General features: G+C 41.9%; 1 protein-coding gene across 5 annotated transcripts in view; it reads right to left on the reverse strand.

Annotated features, from left to right (window-relative positions):
• The window catches only part of nck1b (NCK adaptor protein 1b), an 88,309-nt gene that overhangs the window by 956 nt on the left and 73,307 nt on the right, over positions 1 to 14,046 (reverse strand). For 3 of the 5 annotated variants that reach the window (XM_076290397.1, XM_076290395.1, XM_076290394.1), the window contains 10 exons: positions 6,192 to 6,530; positions 5,605 to 5,967; positions 5,409 to 5,454; positions 5,105 to 5,178; positions 3,439 to 3,482; positions 1,430 to 1,486; positions 1,268 to 1,330; positions 703 to 759; positions 560 to 622; positions 74 to 130 (listed from right to left, as the gene is read on the reverse strand). In XM_076290397.1, coding sequence (XP_076146512.1) covers positions 74 to 130; positions 560 to 622; positions 703 to 759; positions 1,268 to 1,330; positions 1,430 to 1,486; positions 3,439 to 3,482; positions 5,105 to 5,178; positions 5,409 to 5,454; positions 5,605 to 5,967; positions 6,192 to 6,530 — 1,163 coding nt within the window. Of the gene's footprint in view, positions 1 to 73; positions 131 to 559; positions 623 to 702; positions 760 to 1,267; positions 1,331 to 1,429; positions 1,487 to 3,438; positions 3,483 to 5,104; positions 5,179 to 5,408; positions 5,455 to 5,604; positions 5,968 to 6,191; positions 6,531 to 12,176; positions 12,329 to 14,046 lie in introns of those variants that run through there. The other 2 variants (XM_076290398.1, XM_076290396.1) reach the window with 2 other exon arrangements.

Below are 14,046 nucleotides of genomic sequence, written 5' to 3' on the forward strand. Positions count from 1 at the left end.
TTGGCCTATAGCTTCAATAATTACACAAGTTCTGCATGTATGTTAAATATGTTGAGCTCGTTCAGCTCGTTACCTTTCTTATGCTTCTATTTTGATGGGAAACGTGGCTGTAAGTGACATCATCTCCAGCCTATTGAGAAACAACCAACTTCCCCTATTACCTTCTATAAGCAAACCTCAGTAAATCCATAATTATTTCAGTTGTTTATGTTGGTTTGGCATAGTTGTCAAATCATGATGTGCTCACGATAGTTAAACTATCTGCAATATCATCTCAAGACTTCATTTACACAATTTGCAGAATCAGTGCAAATGAGTGTCAACTTCCCTACATTTTTCTGACCACAGTATCAGTGCACTATACTGTATATTAACTGGTAATGTACATTTTGGGAATACTCCATAAAACACCTATGGATAGAAATAATCATAATTCAAACACATGACAGTAGGCTGTATCTGAGGGTTTGTTCAAACAGGCAACAGATCTTTATGTCTCCTCCTGATGACTGGCATGAAAAAAATAAACATGAGAAAACCATAGACTATTCAAACATACCTGGATATGTTTTTGTGCAACAGCACTGTAGGTGACATCATCAGCTACAGGATACCTCGGTGACTGTACACAGAAAAATACACACATGTTGGCCTATAAATTCTGCATGGTTCTTATGCTGAGCTCATTCAGGATGCATTTACCTTCCCCTTGCTTCTGTTTTGGTGGGAAACATGGCTGTAAGTGACATCATCTCCAGCCTATTGAGAAACAAAATCCAGCCCCACCACTCCCTTGTGTAAGCAAACCTCTGCAAATCCACATTCATTTCAGTTGCTTATGTTGGTTTGACATAGTACTCAAATCATAATGTGCTGCTCATGACAGTTAAACTACTATCTAAAATCTATAAAAAAAAACGCAATATCATCACAAGACTTCATTTACACAATTTGCAGGTGGATCAGTGCAAATGAGTATCAACTTTTCTACATTTTTCTGACCATAAAATGTTCAATTGCACAGTATCAGTACACTATATTAACTGGTAATGTACATGTTGGGACTATTCCATTAAACACCTATGGATAGAAATAATCATAATTCAAACATATGACAGTAGGCTGTACCAGAGCCTTAGATAGGACTCTCTAGGGCTCTGGGCTGTACCATCTGTGAGGGGTTTTTCAAACAGACAATATATCTTTATGTCACCTTCTGATGACTGGCATGAATAAATAAACATGAGAAACCCATATTCAAACATACCTGGATATGTCTTTGTGCAACAGCACTGTAGGTGACATCATCAGCTACAGGATACCTCGGTGACTGTACACAGAAAAATACACACATGTTGGCCTATTAGTTCCAATAATTACTGCATGTATTTACTGTGCGATATGCTGAGCTCATTCAGGATGCATTTACCTTGCCCATGCTTCTGTTTTGGTGGGAAACATGGCTGTAAGTGACATCATCTCCAGCCTATTGAGAGAGAAAATCAAGCCCCGCCACTCCCTTGTGTAAACAAACCTCTATAGATCCATGTTAATTTCAGTTGTTTATATAATAGTTTAGCATAGTTCCCAAATTATAATGTGCTCATGGTAGTTGAACTATATCTCAAATCTCTGAAAACTGCAATATCATCACAAGAATATCATTTTACATTACATTACATTACATTACATTTGGCTGACGCATTTTTAACCAAAGCGACTAACAACATGGTAAACAGTTTAAGTTTTAGAGCAATTCTCAACAATATTAGGACAATTTAAAAAACATAAGAATAAGTACAGTAAGAATAAGTGCATCAGTGAGTGCTGTTTTTAACAGTTACGTGTCCGTTTAAGACGGCTGGTGAGTGCTAGGATCAGCAAGACTTGTTGTAAGTGTTGCTATGAGAGGAGATGTTCTCTAAAGAGCTGGGTCTTCAGGAGTTTTTTGAAAATGGAGAGGGATGTCCCTGCCCTTGTAGGAACTGGCAGTGTGTTCCACCAATGAGGAACAACAGATGAGAAAAGTTTGGATTGGCCTGAGCGTACCGGAGGTAGAGCTAGACGTCGTTCGTCTGAGGAGCGCAGCGGTCTGGAGGTAGCGTATGTCTGTATGAAGGCATGCAAGTAGGTGGGAGCAGAACCGGAGACTACTTTGTAGGCAAGCGTTAGAGCCTTGAATTTGATGCGGGCCGCCATAGGTAGCCAATGTAGCTGGATGAGTAGCGGGGTAACATGTGCCCTCTTGGGTTGGTTGTAGACCAGGCGCGCCGCCGCGTTCTGGATCATCTGAAGTGGTTTCACTGCGCAGACTGGGAGACCTGTCAGGAGGGCGTTGCAGTAGTCGAGTCGTGAGATGACTATTGCCTGAACCAGAAGTTGGGTGGCATCTTGAGTTAAGTAAGTCCTGATTTTCCGTATATTGTAGAGTGCGAAACGGCATGACCAGGCGACTGAGGCAACATGATCTGAGAAGTTTAGTTGGTTGTCGAGAACAACTCCTAGATTTCTTGCAGTCCTGGTAGGTGAAACAGACAGGGAGTCAAATTTGATGTTGATGTCGTGGTGTATGGTAGGTTTAGCTGGGAGGACCAGCAGTTCAGTCTTTGAGAGGTTCAGCTGGAGGTGGTGTGCCTTCATCCATGTAGCTATGTCTGAGAGGCAATCCGAGATCCGTGCTGAAACCAAGGGGTCATCAGGTGGAAAGGACAGATAGAGCTGTGTGTCGTCTGCATAGCAGTGGTATGAGAAGCCATGCGAACGGATAATCTGTCCCAAGGAGGTGGTGTAGATAGCAAAGAGAAGGGGGCCCAGTACTGAGCCCTGGGGGACCCCTGTGGTGAGATGGTGAGGTGCAGATAGCTGACCAAGCCATGATACGTTAAACGAGCGTCCTGTGAGGTAGGATTCAAACCAGGAGAGAGCAGAACCGGAGATTCCCATGTTAGCGAGTATAGAGAGAAGGATGCGGTGATTAACCGTGTCAAAGGCAGCCGATAAGTCAAGCAGAATGAGTACTGATGACCGAGCGGTGGCCCTGGCTTCTTTTAAGGCTTCTGTTACAGACAGCAGAGCCGTTTCGGTAGAGTGGCCGCTTTTGAACCCAGACTGATTTGGATCCAGAAGGTTGTTCTGTGAAAGGAAGTCAGAGACCTGTTTGGAGACTGCTCGTTCAATGCCTTTGGATAGGAAAGGCAGGAGTGAGACAGGGCGGTAGTTCTCATCAACCTCAAACCTCAGGGATATTTATTTATTTATTTTTCTCTTTTTCTCTCTATCTCTCTTGCCACTTGCCAGCCACCCCCCCCCCCCCCCCCACACACACACACTTTTTCATCATCCCCCTCCCACACACCCCACTACCCCCCGCCCCCATACACACACACATTAAAAAATATATGATTTTTTTGGTTGTTTTTTGTATTTTTGTAAAGTTACCTCAGAATTTGACTTTCTGTCTGTCCCGTGACATTTTTTGTTCTCTGAAAAGACAAATATTTAAATCAGAATTGAAATCCACAAAAAAACTACTGGGTAAGAATCCTGTAGATAGTACTCAGATTTGTCATATGATAGGTGAAACATTTTGTCAAACTATAAAACCTCTCTGATTGCCTTAATCTGGAGTTACACATTGGTTCATGTAATGGTAATGTTGTTGTGTGGTAGGCCTTGCAAAGTGTGGTTGAATTATCTGAATTATCATCAGGCCCGGGGTGGGTAATCGGGAGAATCAGGAGTATTCCCAGTGGGCCGCTTTACTTTTGGGCCGGTCGAGGAAAAAAAATGTTGACATTCGTCACGTTAAGTAGGCTATACAGTTCCGCATTCTGTGCATTACACCGTTGCCTCTGCATGGGTTGTAGCCTACCATGTGAGGACCCCTCCCAAAAAGAGTTGGTTGGGTCCATATAGCCCATCTTTTCCAAAAAGTTTTCTCAGCCGGGCAGGCCCTACAGCCATAAGTGTCAGGAAGGATGGATGGTAGAAGGAGGCCAGGAGGGACTGAAACGGCCAGGTAGAATACTGCTAAATGTGGCCCCAGCCGTGGCGCAACTGGCTGGGGCACCTGCACCGTACGCCGGTGACCCGGGTTCAATTCCCGCCCCGTGGTCCTTTCCGGATCCCACCCTGACTCTCTCTCCCACTCGCTTCCTGTCAATCTCCACTGTCCTATCCAATTAAAGGCATAAAAAGCCCAAACAAATATTTAAAAAAAAAAAAAAAAAAAAAAAAAAAAAAGAATGCTGCTAAATGTGCATAGCTTCCAGATTACAGACAAAAGTGGCAACTGGTAAAGAGAGATAGCCTATAGGAAATGATTATTAGCAATGTAATTATTGGACGTTGTAGCGTTGTCAAGCTATTCGTAAGCAACATATTAAATTACTTAAAATATAGCCTTTTGTATCCGATTCATAGATTTTGCAGTATGCAAATAACAAAACTGAAGCTTGATCTGTGTAGGCCTTTGCGGTAAAAATTGTAGCCTCTGAACAGCAGATCAACCAGTCGACCATTGAAAATGATGAGCCCTATATTAGTGATGAGGAGGCCATGACTACAGGGACAAGTAGAGAGGATAAATTAAAGTTATTTAATGTAAGAAAGTGCAATTATGCTACATGATAAACCTATATGCCTTGTTTGCTCAGAAGAGGGTGTAGTAAAGGAGTAGCTAGGCTAAATAACCAAACAATACCCATGCAAAAAAGCATGTATAGCCTAAACATTAGTTCAATATGCCTCTTTGTGGAAGCGTGGGATAGGCTACATTTCATAAAGGCTTTCTTTCTTTCTTTCTTTCTTTCTTTCTTTCTGTTTTTGTTAACTTGTGGAATAGTGGAATATTTTTGTTAACTTCTCAGTTGAAGTGAATTATTATATAACCTTTACACATTTGTTGAACCATACTAATAAAAACTACATTCATTTATCCAATTTCCACCACTATGGAAAAATTGGGCCGGTCTTGGGCCTGCAACTCCCGGGCTGAAAAGTGGCCCCACTCCGGCCCTGATTATCATCCTAGTCCGCGGGCTACATGGGTGAAACCACATGCCCAGACCTACATTGTGTAGATATATCAGTACTGTATACATACTGTGCTTTTTCAGTATGAACCATATTATAGCACTAATGGACAGCAGTGTAACTCCCAGGAGACAGTAGATGATTCTGGAAATATATAAAGGAATATTATTAAACACACTTATTAGAGAAATGTGTTGATTATGTTGATGGTTGTGTTATTGTAAAATCAAGGCTTTCCTCCTGGTCTGAAAATGTATTAAGATTTCAGGTCGATATGAAATAGAATATCCTGACCTATTCGACACTCTGTGCAGTTCTGATCATATTTCAACATTGTATGAATATCAAAAGGATAGCAGAAAAAAAAAACTCACAATTCAGTTTGCTCTTTATTCGGGGTTTTAGTGGTATCACCAATATCTGGGGAGATGGGAAAGAAGTTAGTATATCAACATAAGAGTTAAATAAATAATGAGAGATTTGTTCATACCAAATTAATGTTGCTGTGTTAATAGATGTGACATATAATTGGCACTATGCAAGACTTGGTCATAAACGGTGTGTAAATACCAGCTGAACTGTTATTAGACATCTCTGTTGTTGGAGATGTCTGGAGTGTTGGAGTGATGGTGGTGTGAAGAATGGGCCTCTTACTGACAGTGATGTGAACAGGCATCTGGAATTCTCCCACAGAGCACCAGTACCAGCCGCTGTTCTTCTCCTGGAGGTTCCACAGAGTCACTCTGAACACTCCTGCTGCTGCATCTGCTGTCTCCACTGACATTCCATCCACTTCTCCAGCTTTCACACAAAATCCACCAATTCTGCACCACTTCTTCTCTCCAGTGAGGTTTCTATGGAGGCATTCTACAACCACAGGCTTACCTTCATATCCAAATACAGTTTGATTCTGAACATGGAGCTCTGGAGTATCTGAGAACACGAGTAAGAACAGAGTTACAGTAGCCACTGAAAATGTAAAATGAACATTTGAGTTAAAAAACAATTACAGAAATGTCTATTTTCTAGGTCTTGACAAGTGACAGTGTCACCGTGTGACATGATAGGATGTCAGGATCTACAGCAATACTGTAATACCAGTAATACTGTAATTAACACACAAAGGCTGGACATGCTGTGTTAGAAGGAGATCTTACCTGTGTCTAACAATGTGAACTGTTTATCATTAGTTGGCCCACCTTCTTTAACACCACAACTATATTTCTTAACATTCACGTTAGTATACTTCACTTCAACATCCATCCTCACAGTCAGAGTGAAAATGCTGTTGGTGACATCATCAGACATAAACATGGTCTTAGAGCTCCTCTTATTTCCACTATGTACATCAGCCTCCCAGTCTGGATGGGGTACTCCAGTTCCTCGTTGGCAGAATTTCTTATTATCTTTGTATGTCTGATTATAGAGGAATGGAATGGTGATGCTTTGTCCTCTCTGTACAGACACTTTAGTCACAGAGCTGAGATGTTGACTTTCTGTGAAACGATAACATTGACTGGTAAATTCAAATGCAATGATAAATAACAACACACAGACAAATAATTATTTTTATGAAAGAGATACAGTAGTTATTATATGGTGGTCCAGTGGTTCTATGACTGGCTGACATACATTTTCTAAAGGGCAGCGTAAGGTGTGTTTTACCTCTCCACCTAATTTATCACTGTACAACCTTTACAAATATTAGTTGTTCACGAGTTCACATTCCAAATTTGCAAAAAGAGAAGTAAGTTAAAAGCGTATTTGGTGAGGTCTCTAGCCAGGATCATGGAGTTTTATATGCAGAGACCGTGCAGGAATCTACTGCGCAGGAGTTAAGCAGAATCCATGCGTACAACACCCCTATGTTTTTCCTAAGATGGGAGGCGTGAGGGGAGGTGGTGGGATGAAAGTGAGTGATCAAACCAACTGCTACAGCATGAACTGGCAGGCTGGGAATAAACTACCTGATAAGAGTGACACTGTAGGCGTGGCACATTTCATCATGCTCCTCCTGAATGTCTGTTTAGAATGATATTTATTGGAGTTCATCTTTCCATTCATATAGACTAAAATGTTACTCTGAAGTGCATTCTATAATTAGTATAGTTAGGAATAATGTCTTGACATCTGGCACCCTTTGTGTAATATTTTCTATACGCCATGCTGGGCAACCTGAGATGCACACAGACCTCAGATGCACTCCCCCTCCCCTCCCCCCCTCCATCATCACTGCAGATCAGGCTATCGCACCCCTCCCCCACATGGTGACCACGAGCAGTGCGGCAACAATGGCTTCAGTCAACGGCCATCAGTCTCTAGCCACACGACAACCCTGTCAGAAGCACCCCTCCTCCTCCTCCCCCCCATCATCACTGCTGATCAAGTCAGTTATCAGTTAAAGAAACTTCACCCTCAGAAGACAGCCGAGCCTGACAGACTGTGTCCAAGGCTGCTCAGGGCCTGTGCTGCTGAACTGGGGGAGCCACTGAAGCACATCTTCAACCTGAGTCTCCGTCTCGGACGAGTCCCAACACTGTGGAAGACATCATGTCTTACCCCTGTCCCTAAGAAGCCACACCCAAGTGAGCTTAATGACTACAGGCCTGTCGCTCTAACATCACATGTGATGAAGACAATGAAGCGACTGGTCTTGTGCATACTCAGACCCCAAGTACGCCATGCACTCGACCCGCTACAGTTTGCATACCAGGAGAAAGTGGGGTGTTGACGATGCCATCACTTATCTCATACACAGGACACATTCTCACCTAGACAAGGGGAAAAGTGCTGTGAGAATCATGTTCTTTGATTTCTCAAGTGCTTTTAACACCATCCAACCCCTCAAGCTGGGAGACAAGCTCTTGCAGATGGGTGTGGACGCCCACCTGGTATCCTGGCTTATAGATTACCTGACCGAGCGGCCACAGTTTGTTAGATTGAAGAACTGTCTCTCAGACACTGTGATCAGCAGCATCGGAGCTCCAAAGGGAACTGTGCTCTCTCCAGTCCTGTTCACCCTGTACACATCTGACTTCTGCTACAATACTGAGTCATATGTCGCGACCACTTGGCTCGGAGTGAGCACGACATGAAGGGGAGACCACACCAAAGTATATTTTAAACGAAAGTATATTTATTAACTGATATATTTACAAAGTCAGTATGCGTAAGGAAAAGCAAAACTGTCGTGTAGATCAGCATGTGAATGTGTAGTGCAAAAGTAAAGGATCAGCTCCGCAGCCAGCCCTGCCAAGAGTGTGCTCGCGAGTGCAGTGTCAGAGAGAGAACCAACTGGAGAACACTGATTTTATGCACCCTCCAATTAGGCCATCAATTAGCCACCTTGATAGAACCTCCACAGCTCCTCCTACAGGCCAAGACAGGAACAGACAAGATCAAGCCACACAATATCAGGGAGAAAGAGGAGGACCAAGCACGGTAGAGCTGGGGCGTCACACATGCCACATGCAGAAGTTTTCGGATGATACTGCAATTGTGGGGTGTATCAGGGACGAGCAAGAGGATGAATACAGAAGCCTTGTGGAGGACTTTGTGCAGTGGTGCAAACTCAACCACTTCCAACTCAACACTTCAAAGACCAAGGAGATGGTGGTGGATTTCCGCAGGTCTAAGCCCGCTCTGCTACCAGTCTCCATTGATGGGGTCAATGTGGAGGTGGTAAATACCTACAAGTATCTGGGCTTCCAACTGGACAATAAACTGGACTGGTCAGCAAATACTGAAGCACTCTACAAGAAAGGGCAGAGCAGGCTGTACTTCCTGAGGAGGCTGCGTCCTTCAATGTCTGCAGTAAGCTCCTCAGGATGCTTCACTAAAGGGAAGAGGAGACATAGACTTCTCTGCATAGTCTGTCTGCCTACCGTTACTACTGTTCTACTGCTACACTGTTTCTTATGCTATATTAGCACACACATGACCAATGGCTTCTGCTACAATACTGAATGGCTGTAACCCTATTACCTCAACCTATTCTTGCATTGACATAGTTTTTATATTACCTTATCTACATTATACATTACTCTCTTGTTTGTCCATATTATTTATGCTGGACTCTAGACCTTATTCTTGCACTGTTGGACTACTGTTGGACTACTTTTTGCACCTTTACCATGACACTCACTCTCTTGAGCACCTTACCATGCACACAGAACTACAGGCCAGTCCCGGCCCTGTCACTGCAAGCGTCTCATGCTTGATCATCCTCAAGCACACTGTGGATTTTTTTTATTTAATTTATATAGTATATTTAGTATTTAGTTTTGTATTTCACTCTGATTAAATTCTGTCTTCTTGGTGACTGCCATGGTGTTCTCAGACCAGGAGAGGTCAGCAGAGACATTTGTGTCGAGAAACTTGAAGGTTTTTACACTCTACACAGACACCATTAATGCAGAGGGGGGTGAGGTTAACCTTATAAGGGCACACCTGGACAAATAATTTAGCTTTCGCTGTCCGTCCATTTCAAGTGTGGGGATGAGAAATTTATTTTGGGATGTGGGGTGGGACCTGCTGGCCTTCTCAAAGTAAATAGTAACCATAAGACAAAGGGCTACATTAAGATTCTGGAGGAACAGATCAGGCAGTCTGCCAAGAGACCTGCCCCAATAGGCGGCATTGGACCAATAATGATCCAAAATAAGTATATACTCTTTTGATCCCGTGAGGGAAATATACAGCCAAACAAGGCAAGAAATGGTTAACAGAGAACAATATCCACATTTTAGAGTGGCCCAGCCAGAGTCCAGTCCTCAATCTGTCAAAAAAGTGAGCACAAGGCAAGAGTGTGGCAAAGAATCGTTCCTGCCTCAAAAACCAGATTGTTGCTAAAAAGGTGCGGTCTATTGTGGAGACATGGAGAGGCTTGGTACTGTAGGTATTATAGGAACAATTTTGAGAACTGTGAATGCAAATAAAACGTATTCCACTGATTATTTTTAAAATATATGAATAATGTTGGACATGCCATTTTTGTTAAAAAAGATGAAACGCTTATTTTTTGATTCCATGTTTCTACCTCATTGTTGACAATGTGGCAGTGTTATTTTCAGTGAGAACAAACATATGGTCAAGAGGAAATCAACATTAATGGTCAAGAGAAAATCAACATTAAATCAATATTAGCCAGGGGTTTGTATAATTTTGTTCCTAATTATAAATGTGAAAATCAACCCCTGTGTTCCCTGCTCAGGAAGCGGAGGTGGCAGCTCCATCTGCACAAGCCTTCGTCCGTCGGTGCAGGACAGTGTGGCGACAGGCCAGACAGCAGCACACAGACGTTTACAGGAGGAAGGAGGGAAGGAGGATCGCCACAGTACACCTGCGCCCGCCCATAAGACTAGTCATAGGGTAATGCTTTCCCATGCCAATATGCCTCTCCATGTCTCATCCTGCAATGGCCCCCAGGTTTGTGGGCCCTTTTTCCATTGCTAGGATCATTAATCCTGCTACTCTGAGACCTAGGACTGTTCGTAGAGGGGGGTGGGGAGAGTACGGTCACAGGCCGACCCGGCTCTTCTAGATCCAGGGCCTGAGCTTAAGCCTGCTGTTCCCCTCGTTCCAATGGAGCCTTTTTCCTCTCCTGCGCATATTGTTTTGTTCAATCATCCATGCACGCACCTCTCTCTTTTGGTATTTAGTATAATAAATTACATTTCTGGTGGTATGTCCCAGTATTTTGTCATGGCTTCTGAGCCAAACCATGACAAATGTAAGGAATTACATTTTTTTAAAGTGGCGAGTAATGTGTATCCTAATACATTACTTTTTTTAAAATAACAACCCTAGCACTGCTCAACACAGAAAACTGTGGAGACATTCACTGATTTCAGAAAGAAACCCACCATACTGGGTCCTCTGGAAATATACAGCCAAAGCAGCATTACAAACGCCTGCATGGGCCACTCAATGGTGTGCAATTGAGAGGAAGGCCCAGCAATGCTTGTATTTCCACTAACAACTCAAGAAATGTGGGTTGCCTTAAACATTGCTAATTCAGCGCTACACTGCCTTAATAGAGTCAGTCATCACATCTTCAATATCTGTCTGGTTTAGCTGTACTTCTGGTTTAGCTTACGCACTAGGCAAAAGCTACTATGAATTTTGTGATGTTCAGAGGATTCGTTGGCAGTTGGCTCCCCATTCCTGAAGACCTTTACTTATCTAGGATAATGAACAGGGCAAATAAATAATGGCTTACACCCTAGTCAGTCTCTTGCGGCAGTTTCCATCTCAGACCTAGAGTGAGAGCTTAGACCTATCTTTTCCCTCGGGCCATAATCCTCCTAAAAAAATATCTGCTGTAAACAGCTTTTCTTTTTTTTTTAGTTTGTTTAGTCCACTTTTATTTCATGTCTTTCATATTATATATACATCTTATTGTATATTTGTATTAGACTAAATTATTTTGCTGTTGCCTGCACCAAAAAAAGTCCAGTACTTGGTAAATAAAGACTGAATCTTAATCTGAATCTATTTAGATTATGCTAGAAAGTGGTTTTATGTTACACCACCTTTACTGAACATGGTTCCTATCAAATATATCCTATATATCCTATCACCATTTGTAAAAGTGACTATAACATCACAAATAATTCACTGGGATATTTTCATCTCGTTGTTTTCTTTTCAACCGAACAAAACAAGATGAGGAAGTTTTGGTTGAGTTGGTGTTTTATGCTGATGTGTTTTTATGTCAAAGAGAATGTTCGTGAGTAGTTTTTCTTGTTTGCTGTGTGCCATTTGTTCTCATTTGTGTGAACACAAAATATTTAAAATTCAGTCAACATAATTTAAAATGATTTGTCACATTGTATCTCCAGTACACGTAATTCATACATGGAATTCTTCCCCGCAGTTAAATGCAGGAAATGCATAGGGAGATTATTTTCAAAGCCAAATCCTTTCCGTGTCACAACAAATGAAGGTAAAACCCTAAGTATAATCAGGATCAGGATAAAACCACTTCTAAACAATTTATGAACTGAATACTTGACAAAACGTTGAAATACTTTAGCGGAGACTGACATATGGATTGAGATAATAGCATGAAGTTTATATAATTCATTACAATTCAACTATTACATGGATTAGTGAAAGTTGGATTTTGACCATCATCTTACCTGAAAAACCACTAAGAAGAAGGACCATGAAGAAGAGCAAGTGAGGCCTCATAGCTAAGACTATTTCTACAGGAAGAAACCATGTAAGCCATGCAGTATAAGAGTATTCGAATGAGAGACTGCACACACACTTTAAGGACTGAGCTATTACATCACCCTTCTCTTCCAAATAGTTCTCTTTCTCTCTTCCTCTTCTCAAGTGACGTGTGGGCACCAATGGCAACTATACACATGAACAGCATGAACTCTACAAAAATGCATGCATACATACACTAAATATGCAGTTCAATTAAACTGCGTACTTGCTGTGTCCATGTAAACTATGCCATGCCATCCCGTTGTCAAATGACATGCCCAGTTCCTGTAATGTGCTTACAATAGCGCTTTCTTGGGCCAAATTTGTATCACATTTGGTACATTGCTTCAAAGGGCTGATTTGAATAAGCCTATGTAGTTTCATGAGGACCCGCCATTCACAAAAGCATATATTGACAGCTGAAATTTGATTGGCTGTTGGTGACCATTTTGAAGAGCGAGTCAATTTGCATTTTAGGAAATGTGAGGAAATGAGGCCAGGCATAAGTGTCCAAATTTCACATTTTTACTGTTCTTGAGATACTGACATGTAGCTGTAGGTTTGGGTTTCATTTTGATTTCAGTTTCTGATTTGATTTAATGGTGTCTTATTTGTGTGGGTTTAAAGTGATTGATTGACAGTTTGTGTGTGGGGAATTTGTTTTTGGTTTGTTTTCTTCTTTTGGTGGGTGTGAAAACTCTAAAAGAATTTGTGTATTCTGTTGCATTCATGCCTATTTATTGAAAACCTTATACTGGGGTCATATTTGCTCTTATAGAAGCTGCTCTTAAAGGGACACCAGGCAAGCCTGATGCTTTTTCTCTACTAAACTCCCCCTTCGCTCGGTCTGAAGCTCTTTTCCTTTTCTTTGCATCTTCCGTCAAGGGTTTTCGCTGCTTTTTCGCCGGCTCTGCCATTATACACACGTTTGCAACAATCGCTAGCGTTTAGTTAGCCTGCCTCTGTGCTGTGGATGCAGGATGTAATTGATCCTGCTTCGGTCGCCGGGTAGGATACACTGAACTTGCAAGCGGGATATTCTTCCTACAGGCAGTAGGGGCGGGCGAGAGAGTCTTCATTCGCCCTGTAATGAGTCATTTAACCATACCGATTTACGAAGATGAGTAATTAACACGAAAACGTTGCCTGGTGTCCCTTTAACTTCCTAACCAAAATCAATAAAGTGTATGAATCTAAGGAATCCTGCATCTCTGCTGCATTCATTTGGTAGGCGCAACACATAGGTGGGGTCATTATGAGGTTTGGGAAAAGTCTCAGTGGCTAAATCCCAAAGTCCGGACTCACAGACTTTGCTGCGCGTTCTTGCGAAATTTGTAAGGGTTTAGGTTTGAAATGTATGTATGAAATGTATGGATGCCCTAAGAAAGGTTAAAGCATATGCTCACTAATCTTAAATAAACAACTACATTTTGCTTAAAGATGATGGATGTGCAATTTTCAATTGACAAAAATGGTAAATTCCCAAGTTCACATTTAAATGGGTGAGGGTTTGAGGGTTTTATAATGCTTTATGAATACTGGGTCCATAGAAAGTGTTACTGTATTTTTCACACTATATTTCTGTTATACTGGATAGTGACTATGGCTGGTAAGAGTTTCTGTGTAAGCTTACTCATATATGAATAAGCATTTATCTAGCCCGTCACGTTTCATATGTACAGGTGCACTGGTGTATTGGTGACTGACTGTCAATCAAAAAAAACCTCGCACACCATGGATTCGCATTTTTCAAGTGACAAAAATGGTAAATTCCCAAGTTCACATTAAAATGGG

Source organism: Alosa pseudoharengus, unplaced genomic scaffold, assembly GCF_046254945.1.
Source record: "Alosa pseudoharengus isolate Yale_2024_CS ecotype anadromous, Long Island Sound unplaced genomic scaffold, YU_APseudo_1.1 YU_APseudo_1.1_scf_18, whole genome shotgun sequence".
NCBI classification, from domain to species: Eukaryota; Metazoa; Chordata; class Actinopteri; order Clupeiformes; family Clupeidae; genus Alosa; species Alosa pseudoharengus.